Source organism: Setaria italica, chromosome IX (assembly GCF_000263155.2).
Source record: "Setaria italica strain Yugu1 chromosome IX, Setaria_italica_v2.0, whole genome shotgun sequence".
Lineage (NCBI taxonomy): Eukaryota > Viridiplantae > Streptophyta > Magnoliopsida > Poales > Poaceae > Setaria > Setaria italica.
The window spans coordinates 3,395,594-3,407,618 of NC_028458.1; the positions used below are offsets into that span (position 1 = coordinate 3,395,594).

Below are 12,025 nucleotides of genomic sequence, written 5' to 3' on the forward strand. Positions count from 1 at the left end.
TAGAGGATGAAAAATACATTTTCTTCCAAGTATATATCCTAAATTAAAAGAAAAAAACCACTGTGCCGCACGTCAGTACTACGCGGTACGCCTTGTACAGCATACCATGTATGCATGGGCTTGGTTGTTGATGGTTCGATTGGGCAGACGCGTGCGTTCCGCGAATGGCATGTACCGCAACGCTCGCCGGCTCGCGCGTGCTCAGCTCAATCGATCCCATGGCATAACGGAGTGTGCAGCATGCGCAGAGCAGAGCAGGCAACGGCCGGGCACTGTAGCGGCGCGTGGTCTCATCTGATCGCGCCGGGCGTGCATGCGCGCATGCACGACAGCCGTACGTGTACATATATAAAAGGTCGACCGAATTAAGGCACTGGCAGGTGGGCCCGCGCGAGCTACTACGTACTGGCGCGGTGGTCGGAGAGGATCTCGAGGCCTCGGGTAACCGTCGTACTAACGGGGGCAATGCATGTTGACCTTGACCGGACGCACGTATGTAGCCGACTAAACCGTGCCGTGCACGGTCGGACGAGACAGTAGTTGTTCCGATCCATTCCATGCGCGCACGTACCACAGTTCCATGCCGCACGCATGCACGTACGTACGTACGTCCGTGCGTTCGTACAGAAGCGTCATGCTCATGGGTGCACCTTCCTAGCTAGTACGTAACAGGACCATATGATCGAGTACATGCGAAGTAGGATTAAACTGCTACAGTAGCTAGCAATGGGACTGTGACTGTGGCAGGAGGCACGCCCAGCCAGCAGGCCAGGCACTAGGCAGGGTTACTGCGGCGTCCGAGCCGTGCTCCGGTGGCGCTGGCACGGATTGAAACAGCATCTGCGTCGTCACGACGCACGCAAACAACAAACTGTTGGGTTGATGGGCTACTCCTGGACGTACGTTAGCCCGTCCCGTCCTCGTGCGTGCGTGTCGATGACGCGCGAAATCTCCGACACGGTAGGTTATCGAGCGGCACTATTTCGGTCATTCATTTGGGATCCCTGCGCATGTGCATGCCAACTTTGACTCGGTGTCTCTGGCTGGTTGGATAACACCCGTTAAAAATTTAGCACATGTCACATCAGATGTTTGATACAAATTAGGAGTATTAAATATAGGCTAATTACAAAACTAATTGCATAGATGGAGTTTAATTCGCGAGACGAATTTATTAAGCCTAATTAGTTCATAATTTGACAATATGGTACTACAGTAACCATTTGCTAATGATGGATTAATTAGGCTTAATAGATTCATCTCACGAATTAGTCCAGAAGTTCTGCAATTAATTTTATAATTAGCTCATATTTAGTACTCATAACTAAAATTTAATACTGCCAAAGTTTATCACCTATATCCGACACCCACCGACCGTCAGATCGAAGAATGCAGTTCATGGCCTCACCCACCCGAGTACCTGATGCAAGCGTACGGCCAGCAAACAAAAACAGCTGCGGCCACCGTCGCGTCCGAGGTCTTAAACAAGGCAATGCAAACGGCTGGCCCACGACTGCAGCCAGCCACGCATCGGCCGGCCGCACGGCCGTCTACTCGTCGTCTCGTCAGTCCATCCATCCATCCATCCATCCGACCTCGGCTAGCTTCGGGCTTGGGCTACATGGATGTCATCAGCTAGCCTTTATTTCTGCTCAAGTTCTCGTTTCGGGCGCACAGGAGGAAGACGAGTCAGATCCACCCATCCATCGGTTTTCAGTGGCAGAGATGCGTACGGCCATGCAACGGGTGACACTGCACACGGGTACCTTACCTCCTGGGCTGCGTCAAGATTCGTACCACCTGCCGTGCCGTGCCGTGCAGCTGCTTGCTGCTCACGAGGCAGACGGCAGAGGGCAGGGAGTTATGTTTTCCACCCCTCGAGGGCCGTACCGTGCCTGATATGATATGATGTACGGCCAAAAGAAAAAAGATAGCAGCAAAGAGGGGGAGTGAGCAGCTAGCGAGCGGTCTGTGGCACGTGCCGGCCGTGCCGTGTCGTCACCATCTGTCATGTACCTATGCACATTCTCGCCTCGCCCCCATATTATTGGCGACCTCTAGCTCGTCGGGAGCTCCCATATATTTCACTGCGTCCAGGATACTTTGTGCGACGAAAATATGTACTCCAACGAACACGTACGAGTACTGTAACGATCGTACTCCTACTTTTTTTAATGGAATCAGAGGCAGTAATGGACCAACCAGCACTGCAAGAACACAGCACAGCACGCACAGAGCACAATGCAACAAAAGTCTGGGCAATGTGTTGGTTAGCAAGGGTAGCTAAAGCTGCGAGATGAACAGAGCCAATAGCAGCGGGCCACCTCGCCTGCCTGCGACCATCGAGCTCTGTACTCTGTACACAAGCCACAAGCGGACTCCGGCAACGGGGCAAATGTTTACAGGTCGGTGGCGTATAGTATTATCAAGGGAAACAGTGGTTATGCGAGATGGATACAATACAGTATCTGAGAAGATACGGTCGGCGTCGGCCCAACGACGACGACCCTCTGCATGCATCTCGTACGTACAAAACTCAATGCCGTCAGCCAGTGTCATCTCGACGCCAATGCCGGACCATCCATGGCATTGTTCATGACTAACGGTCAAAAGGATGAACAGCCAGGCAGAGGCAGATGCGCTGCTCTGCTCGTCCTTTGCATGCACCCAGTTACAGTTCCTTTTTCTCCTTTTACCGGGCTGCCGCTTTATCTTTTTATTCACTGTCTTTGCTTGCAGCACAGCAGCATCTATCGATTCTACCTCATCCTTTTGCTTTTCTGTTCTGAATCTCGGGGTTCCCGGGAACAGTTACCTTACCAGCCCGATTGCTGTTCAGATTTACCTGCACACGTGGTAAATATACTGGATCGTATTCGTACAGTAATTCACAGCTTACCGGTTTAACTGATTTCTTTGTCGAATTTCACCTTTCACCTTTGACATTTTGACAGCTACAGAGTTCTTCACCTAGGATTCCAGGGAATGGGGAAACGTCAGCAGGCAACAACCGGTCAGAAGTCAAAGCCAGCCATCTTAAATTCCCAATCACATCTCACGAGCCAAGCCTATTCAAGTGAAGGTACAAGGTAGCCAACCTGGTAGGTGAAGTGTGAGATCACAGCACGTGACTCTCTACACCTGGGCCCAAAAGGTGGTCAAACCCTGCTCTCTCAACAAGGCAACACGAGTGATTACATCACGAAAGTAAGCAAGATTACAAAAGGAATCAACTTGCCGAAATGAATGCTTCCTAACCAGACACCATGTCTGATGTAGAGTATGCCACCATGTATTCCATCCAGGAAACAAGACTCTGACCAAGAATTAGTAAAATTTTAACTGAACAATTTTTTTTTCTGCCACATCAATGAGCACAGCAAATGCAGGCATCATTTTGCTTCTCAGGTACTGCACCACAGGGATAAAAGTTATGCACATGATTACACCTTTGCAAACCTCCTAAGTCACATCAATCTATCACTGTTCCCTCAGCACCGGAGATCATGATCCAGGATCAGTTCAATTCAAGCATCATTTCACCTTTTGCCGATTTGCAATGATTCTACACCTCATGCTCATACTCATGCACACCCCCAAAACCTCATACTAACTAGCAGATTTCCCCAAGGCAAAGGGAGAAGAAAAATGATATACATTTATTAACATCCCTAAAAAGAGAGAAAAACGAAGGGTTTCTTGAGCTGTGTAGTTATGTACAGATGTGGGATGATCCTTGTTTGAGCATTGGCTGCCCACAGGCAAATGGTTAGTTGCAAAACTGCCCAACTATCCTGCAACAGCAGCAGAGAACATGTTAGGCAAAATTTTGAGGAGTTCTAGATTTTCGCAACAAATCATCAGTCAACAAATTGGTTACCTTTATGTCAGTTTTTGCGCAATGTGCTTCTCAAGCATCTGACTGAAATCTAGCAATGAAAGCCAGATAAAAAAATCAGTCAAGGTTACACCTCATCATCCAACCAATCTTTGACCCCAGCTATTGTTCATCAGGGACCCGGTAACCTGTGTCATCAAGGCAGTTGTGTGAACAGAAGGAACAAATGTAAAAACAAGCAGTTCTATAGAGAATCGACCAAGCTTACCTAAGTTAAAGTAGAAAACAAGCTCCATATGCCAATATGAGCCAAATTAGTAGAACTTTTCTCCAGAGCTGTAAGAATATGGTAAAAGCTCTTCCACCTCAATTCTGGAGCTGAAATAGCCCATGTTCCTTCTTCTAGGGCGGACAATTTCAACATCAGCCATGAAAATACTGTACACGGGTCTGTGATCAGAGAAGCGAGACTCTCCACGGACATACGACAATTGCATGAGGCCATTACCATACCACAAAATGCGGTCACACCTTCAATCGGATAAAGAAAATATACATCAGTGAATTCCTTTGGAGTAACTCAAAGCAGGATGCAATTCAGGTGGATACTAGGATAAAAGAAATTACCAGGCTGGTGTTCTCCGCTTTTCTTTGGGACGCACACCAGAATAACGATCTGAGTTGAATGAGTACTTATACGTTGGAGGAAAATAAATCCTGCCTTCTTTCCATCCCTGGAAAACACGCCCACATCTTCGTTCTATTCGAAGCTGTTCCAAAACAAGTAATTCAGACATGGTCCTCATGCTAACTAGAAAAGGACGTACCATAACAGAAGTAGCAAATTACCTGATCTTTCTCCAATAGTTGCTTCCAATTATGCATTTCAACAAGAGCTTTAGCTGAGCAGTATGAAAGAGCGATCCGGTAATTCAAATCCCCAAGCCAAATGACACGACTGCAGTTAGGCACAGAAGGAATATAAAATTAGTGCTACTTCGCTGTTGGCCTGTTGCTACTACATCACTATGCAATAAGGAGCATTGCCCCAGGGGGGGAGGGGTAGAGAGCATAGATTACATACTCATGCTCAAGAATTGTTTCTGGTGACTTGACATCACCAGCACCACGGACTTGAGGAAATCTAGTTTTCCTTAGAATTTCCATAACATCAGAATTCCTCCGCAGTTCATCTCCCTCCTTTTCCCCAGAGGTCAAATGACAACAGATAAAACAAAACGTTGTGTGGTGCAAAGACATGCTTATGGATATAGATCCCTGAAGCAAAAAGAAAAAGCATGTTCAGCAAGAACATTGAACAATTTTCTAATAAATTTCTAAGCAATATGCGTAGCAGGTCGAAAATGAAAACCATGCATAATGCACATCATTTACCTTATTTCCAAGGTAACCCATTAGTCCTCTGCCCACACAGGAAACTTTCAGGTTTCTCACATCATTTCTTATTTCGCTGCGTACCCAAATGGTGAGAAATATACCAACCATCTGCTTGCTGGCAACCAAACAATACCTGATATGAACACAACATTTAAGCAGTCATTTTCAGGAATACAGAAACACAGTATAATGGCACTACTCAGCTCAAATAATAAAACGTTTAAAAATTGTATGCAACAACAAGCTTGTGCAAACTTCTATGGAACAATACCTAGATGTATTTTGCAGACTATAATTTTCTTCCGTAGGCGCTGAGGCACCATAGCCATATGTGAAGGGTGAAAAATATGCTCCATTACTTGAATCCTCCTCAATACAATGATCATCTGGTGATCCCATGAATGGGAAATTTCCATCAAAATCACTTGGCCTGCCTCCCAAGCTAACTGGATCACATACACTGAACCTGCGATCCAATCTTGGGTGTGATGACATATGGTTCCCTTCAACTCTTAAACTCCGGCTAAGGTTGAATGATCGACGATGCAAAATTGAGAAATTATCCTGCTTTCTCGATGATCCCTCAAAATCAGCATCTAGTTCCACAACTGGATCAGGGACAGGAGAGGGCGTGCGATAGCCACCATAACAGCACCCAGGATTCTTATTCAATGTCCTCCTAACAAGGGATACCCACTTTTTTGCTGGAAGGTTATCTTCAGTGCCAAGAACATTTCCAGCATTCAAAGGAACAATTTCTTGAAATCTGACGACAAGGAAAACAAGTTTAGGTGCATATAGTAAAATAAAATCCCATTAAAAAAATTTAGGAAGGCCTTGGCAGTACACACCCTAACACATAGATATCAGCTGGAGGTGAAGAATGGAGCCAGTCATCAAGATTTAATCCCCTTGGTGGGGATTTACCGCCAACATTCCATGTGGAGGCAAAGATTCTACAAAAGAAAGGAAGCAAAAGAAAACTTTGTCAGATTATTGCAGTAAAGTCAAACTGCAAGAACTACCAACAAGAAATATGCTCTATGACAATTGACTCATTTTCAAATCTGAGCTGCACACTACCATACTACTACTGCACAGCAGATTAGTTGGTCGGCGCGTTTCATTAGGTTTCTAAGCCCGCAAGGGAAAGAAGCACAAGCACTGAAAAACTCAACCTGTAATTCTGAACTTCCGTCAGGCGTGCCGGATCGAAGTCATTCCTTACTCCACGGATTCGGTCTACACTCCGTTTCGACAACCGGTCTACAAGTCATTACGAAACAACAGAAACAAAGATTAATCAGATGAACCGGTAAAAATCACATAGAGAAATGCATTATTTGGAGGACCAATGAAATCTGTCTAGCAAAATGATGATATCTGGCAAAATGAAATGGGGGTAGCTGCAATCTTTGATGCCTGAAGAGAGAGAAAGGGAGAGAAGCGTGGTCCAAATGCTTTAACTGACCAGTTCTGCTTTTCTTGGCTGTGCCTGCCTCCCTCTCTGAGCAGCTGGTCCTCCATTCATCACCATGCCCGTCCCTTCCTGAACCACTAAGCAAATTTAGCCCAAACAAACAAATGCAGCACATGCAAAGAAGAAGCCACTTGTTTGAGTCCGTTTGAGCAGGGAAGCCAGAGCTGTCATCTCGGAAATGAAAGTGGAAACTTAGACAGGCAAGCATGCCATGAGATGAGAACGATACAAAAATTCCAAGCAGCAACAGACAAACATCTGCATCAGCTGGGAAAAGGTGTTTGATTGGGACATTCTAAGGACCAATACCAGGAACAAAGACTTTAAGATAGCCGTGTCTGATGGTGATATGTTTGCTGCTAATGCATCCATCTTTGAATCAAATCTAGGAACTTAGGCCGAAAAATCTGCTGTACGCAAGAAACTTCAAGCACAAGACGATGAAAATTCCACCCAACAAACATTCCTAAACCGCATGACCAGTTTGGTAGAGCCAACCACACAAAAGCAGCAAAAGTAAAACGCAGAGGTCGCTGGTTGCGACTTGGGCATTCGTTCTTCAACAGCTAAGAACTGAGCTAAAAACAATTTGGCGATGACAAAAAGAAGTACCGACAGATGCTCATCACTGAATCAAAACGATGTCACCGAAATGCAGCAGTAGCGTTACCTTGGCTCGCATCGTGATCCGCATGGAAATCCTGCGCCTTAGACTTGATGTTGAACCACTTCCTCACAAGGGATTTGGACCACGAGAGCTGCGCATGAACAAGCAAGACACTGCGTCGATCAAAAACACAGCAAACAGAACAAGAAGCCCAGATTGAACTAAAACCAAGCAAATACCTTCTTCTTGTTGCTCTCGTCCCTCATTGTCTCATACCTCCCCGTCCACAGCAATGGAAGAATCCGTACCCCACCTCTTCGGAGTCTCCTATCTGCCCCCAAACAAGGCAGGGCGCGCCCTCGGCGGAAGGAAGCCTCAAATCCCGCAGACCCGCACAAATTTCCGCTCTCAAGGCAAGATTCTGACCCGAGAAGCCGCAAATCCGGGGCCGAATCGATTGACTTCCGAGTACAGGGGCCAAATGCTTGAGCTTGCCGCAACAACCCAACCGCTCCGGGGATCAAGAATCCATCTTCCCCTTGCAGCAAAAACCAAAAAACCCAGCAAATCTTCTCCTCTCCTCGTAATGGGGGAGGAACGAATGCTTGCCTCTGCTCCGCAACAGCAGCCTAGCCCCGTAGCGGTATGGCAAAGGCGCCACCGCTTTGCTCCTGAAATCCCGAATGCTCTCCTCCTCCGTAGGCCTCGCGCTCTAGGGGTTAAGAAGAGTAGCGGCACAGGCAGCAGGAACAGGACTAGGAAGTAGCAGGAGTAGAGCTCGGCAGTGCGGCGTATGGTGGTGCGTGCAGTGCGAAAACGAAACGCAATGGCCTACGGGCGGGCCTGGCCCCTCCTGATCTGCGCTCTTTTATCCCGCTCGCTGCGTGGCCATTCTCTCTCTGCCTCCGAGCTCTGGGTTTTCTAATTCTAATCGCCCCCTGTTCTCGGCCTGCTCGCTCTAATCCAAGCTGCTTAGCTTAATAATAAGCTGGTGCGAGCTGGGTCTTGGGAGGAAGGAAAGGTGCGCGTGCTAGCCTGGGAGAGTGAAGCAGCACTGCAGCAGCAGCGACCACAAATGGCAATACAGATCACGAATGTGCTGCTGTTACTGCTAGAAAGGAAACTGAAAATTACATGCCATTTGCAGGATTTCCAGAGAGATTTCGTGCACAAATCGCATCATTTCGTAGATTACACATATGGTAGGTTGCATTTGGCACGTATTCTCTCCCTGGATCAGACCCTGCTTATAAAGCTTTTCAAAAAGACCCTGTGTGATCTGCAGCACGAAGCGGATGGAAAGAAACGGTTGGCTATGGAAAGAAACTGAACAATACGGTAACCGTAGAGATGGCGACGGGCTGGCTGGCTCCGCCTTCTTCACAGGAAGGAACAGGCGCTCACTGGGAAGCGGGCCCCACGTGCAGTTGCCAGGTGCGACCGGGTTGTTGGGCCTTTTCTTCTCCCTGGGCCCACCTCCAGCCTACTGTCAGTTTGCCGCGTTTCCTGGGTTTGTGCGTGGGCTCGGGCGCGCTTCTTCTATTCGTTTTTACCCCCCAGCCGCTAGTGCTACCGCTGCGGCTGAGCCACTGCAGCAAGTGCAGCAGACCCGGCAAGGGTACGCCACTGCATGTGGGCCCGAGAAACGATGGACCCACCTGTCATCGTGTCAGTCTTCGGACGTGACGTCACGCTTTGCCGTAGGATTTGCGGTCGCTGAAGCAATTGAAGGTCGGGCTCGTGAAACCTTTTTTGTTGTTCTGGAATTCATTCATCTCATGCACTAAGCAGCTGAACTGCCGTAATAATTTAAAAATCAGAAATAACTGGCCCAGTCTAGCTACATTCATAATAGAGGAGAGACGCCTCTCTAGGTTTCTGCGGTTGTCCACTTGTCATGGTCCTCCTTTTCTTTTTTTCTCGCATGGCACAGCCATGCATGGACATGCTGAAATCCAGCGTGTAGCTACCACTACCACTACCGTACAGGGCGCTAGCCAGGTGAGCCATTGAGGCACAGTGACGACGAGTCGTCCCGAACCCAAACGTGGCCAGAATCGATCGTCTCTTGGATGCCCTCCTGGGACTGACGATCGAGCATGGCCAGATTCGACGTGACATACAGTAGTTGTTACACGAAAACTTAGAAAGATATATGCAGCAGCAGCAGTAGCGATCAGCGCGCACTTTTACCTGCACGTCCGTTCCCGTGCTATACCCCGAGACGACGACGCAGCGGCCGAGACGAACCGAGGGCCACGGCGACGACGCTCCTTTCCATTCCCCGTCGGGCAATGGGCGTCGTGTCCCTGCTTTGCATGCATGCACGGCCTCTTTCTCCCACGGATCGAGAGGAGGGGGCCGCTTGGTCTTCTCACACGCTTGTCCTCACGCGCCACACGTACGACACGCGACGAGCGCCATGCATGCGCCCGTGCGTGCGTGTGGGCATGTGCGTTGGCGTGCACTGTTCACTTCCCGAGCCGAGCGGTGTAAATCTTGGCGCCCCTGGCTATAGAGCTAGCTGTAGACTGCTAGAGCTAGACTGCATATGGGATCGGAGAGACACGAGGCAGAGGGCATGGCGTGTGGACTGATTGTGTTTTGTTTTTCAGCGAGTTCCCGGGGCCGGATCGGATCGGATCGGAGCAACCCTAGGCTTGCACTGCATTGTCTTCTCCGCGCTGGCGCTTGCAGCGGGCACTGTAGCTTCCACGCGTCCTTGTCTAGCGTTCGTCCCCGGGACCCGGCCATCAATCTGGCTATCAGCTTCCGCGCACGTGCACGACACGTTCCATCGGATTTGCTACGCCGTTGAGACGATCTCTGAATTAATGTTTTTCCCCCATCTGGATTTGCATTGCTCAGATGATAACTAGGGCACACACCTGTTCATCTTTATTTTCTTCCTCAAAGAAGCTAGAGCGGCATGCATCGAGATCTGGAATGACGTGCTATACATGCCCATGTTAGGATCAGCAAGAACTGCTATAGAGGTAATTATATGTGCCGGCTAATTCTCGACAGCAAAATGTATGAGGAGCGCGCGTAATCCGATGACTAGGATTACAACTATACATGCACAGGCGCATGAATGCTCGGAGGCGTCCTACTAGACGGTGGCCGGAGGGATGTCCCCGCGACAGCCACGGCGCGCGCCCGGCCCGCGTCGCCGGGACCCAGGCCGCTGCCGCGGCCACGCGCGGCATGGCCATGGCCGCGCTGCATGCCTTCGTGGGCTCGCTCACTCCGGCCGGCGGATAATTTTGTTTGCTTCCTTCTTAACCCTATCCGCCTGCTTCCCAAAGCGGCTCGTAGCGAGTTGTTTAGCTGATCTAATCCATGCTTTGCCCCGGCTACTCTCGATCACCTAGACTCATGATCTACTAGCTCTCTCGGACCTTGCTTTGAGGCGTTCTGGGGTGCAATAACCTAATGCTAATGGCATGGGGCCATGGCCCAAGGACTGGTGAGACCAAGATGGGTTCGTCAAGCTTCCTGTGCCTGTGGGGCCTGGGGGGTTCTTTTCTTCCCATGCAGATGGGAGGATCGACGCCCATTGGTCCATGTTGAATCAGAAGTGTCCTAAAAGAAGCCAGCGAGTTACATCATGACACGTGTTCGATTTCTTCCCTAAGAGCGTGCATAGTGTTAGCCTGTTTGTTTGAGCTTTCCTGGTAACTTTTGAGTGTGAAAAGCCGGAAGATGAATTTCTTGTGCAGTTTTCGAAAAAATTAGAAATACTGAATTTATATGGAAAGCTGAAAAGCTCAATTTTGTGAACTTTTCATAGTTTCTTTAGGTCAGAAAGCTAAACACATTCTCTAGAAGCTAGTGTTAACTTTTCAAAATCAAAAAGACAGCATCAGCTTTTTAGAAAAGCTCAAAAGCTACAGCTCAAACAAACATATCCTTACTATTTTTACCGGTAAGAACAAAAGCATTAAATAGCAGGAACACAAAAGGTGGATCACATCCTCATTATTCTCTTGCAAATAAAAATGGTCCTGCCTTCCCAGCATGGGAATGTGAATGTCCTTAGCCGCTTAGAGGACGGAGCACTTCCACATGATATGCTCGGAAAAGCTGGAATGGAAGCTGATGGTGTGTGGTTATCCTGCTAACCAAGCAGTGAGCAGTGGCACGTCCCAATCATCATCGCGGCTTTTGGGAAAGGCAGCAGGCCGGGGGTCCTGGATATGCTACTTTTTTTTTCTCTCTCTCTCGGCAGCGCCACTACCGGCCCGGCCGGCCGGCCAGCCTCGCAGACCGTGCGCCGTCCTGGCCGAGCACGACCGCCCCACGCCCCCACCGTCAGGGACATGAGAGATGAGTCATGAGAGGAAAGATCAGAGGAAGCTCCGCCGCCGTCCAGCCACCACCTGCCCTGCATGAATTTCTTCACAAACTAAGAACATCCCTCGGCGAGTCTCGGAAAAAAAAAACTGACGATTGCAGTATAACTGTCCTGAAATCAGCAATGCAGCTCACATCTGATCAAATTAAGGCAGAAGCATAATTAGCAGCAGCATTTTTTTTTTTTTGCCCCAGATCGATTCTATACTGTCTAAAGGAGCTGAATCCTTGATCACCTCCCGGAGTGGTTGCGCGGCGGCACATGAAAAGCTGAGCTGATAGCCGAGATCATGGGGCTGTAAGTTGGTAAGATCGAATGTGATGCCGTCCCCCGGTAACCCGGGGG

At 48.8% G+C, this 12,025-nt stretch overlaps 1 protein-coding gene across 1 annotated transcript; it reads right to left on the reverse strand.

The window, feature by feature from the left end:
- Nucleotides 1-3,317: 3,317 nt before the first annotated feature.
- On the reverse strand, nt 3,318-8,253 carry LOC101785357 (type I inositol polyphosphate 5-phosphatase 4). Its single transcript, XM_004981417.3, has 13 exons — nt 7,563-8,253; nt 7,387-7,474; nt 6,708-6,785; nt 6,415-6,502; nt 6,088-6,192; nt 5,508-6,002; nt 5,234-5,369; nt 4,923-5,116; nt 4,688-4,796; nt 4,466-4,608; nt 4,107-4,369; nt 3,881-4,026; nt 3,318-3,794 (listed from the first exon to the last, which is right to left on the reverse strand). Exons 1-11 carry the CDS (start codon nt 7,587-7,589, stop codon nt 4,153-4,155), a joined length of 1,680 nt encoding a protein of 559 aa, XP_004981474.1. The 5' UTR covers nt 7,590-8,253; the 3' UTR covers nt 3,318-3,794; nt 3,881-4,026; nt 4,107-4,152.
- Nucleotides 8,254-12,025: the final 3,772 nt, after the last annotated feature.

Excerpts from the sequence above, each read along its gene's own strand:
- LOC101785357 (XM_004981417.3), bottom strand. The coding sequence starts at position 7,589 with ATGAGGGACGAGAGCAACAAGAAGAAG. Across the intron at positions 5,370-5,507 it reads AGTCTGCAAAATACATCTAG|GTATTGTTTGGTTGCCAGCA; the intron begins GTATTGTTCCAT and ends TGTTCATATCAG. Across the intron at positions 5,117-5,233 it reads TGGGTTACCTTGGAAATAAG|GGATCTATATCCATAAGCAT; the intron begins GTAAATGATGTG and ends TTTTTGCTTCAG.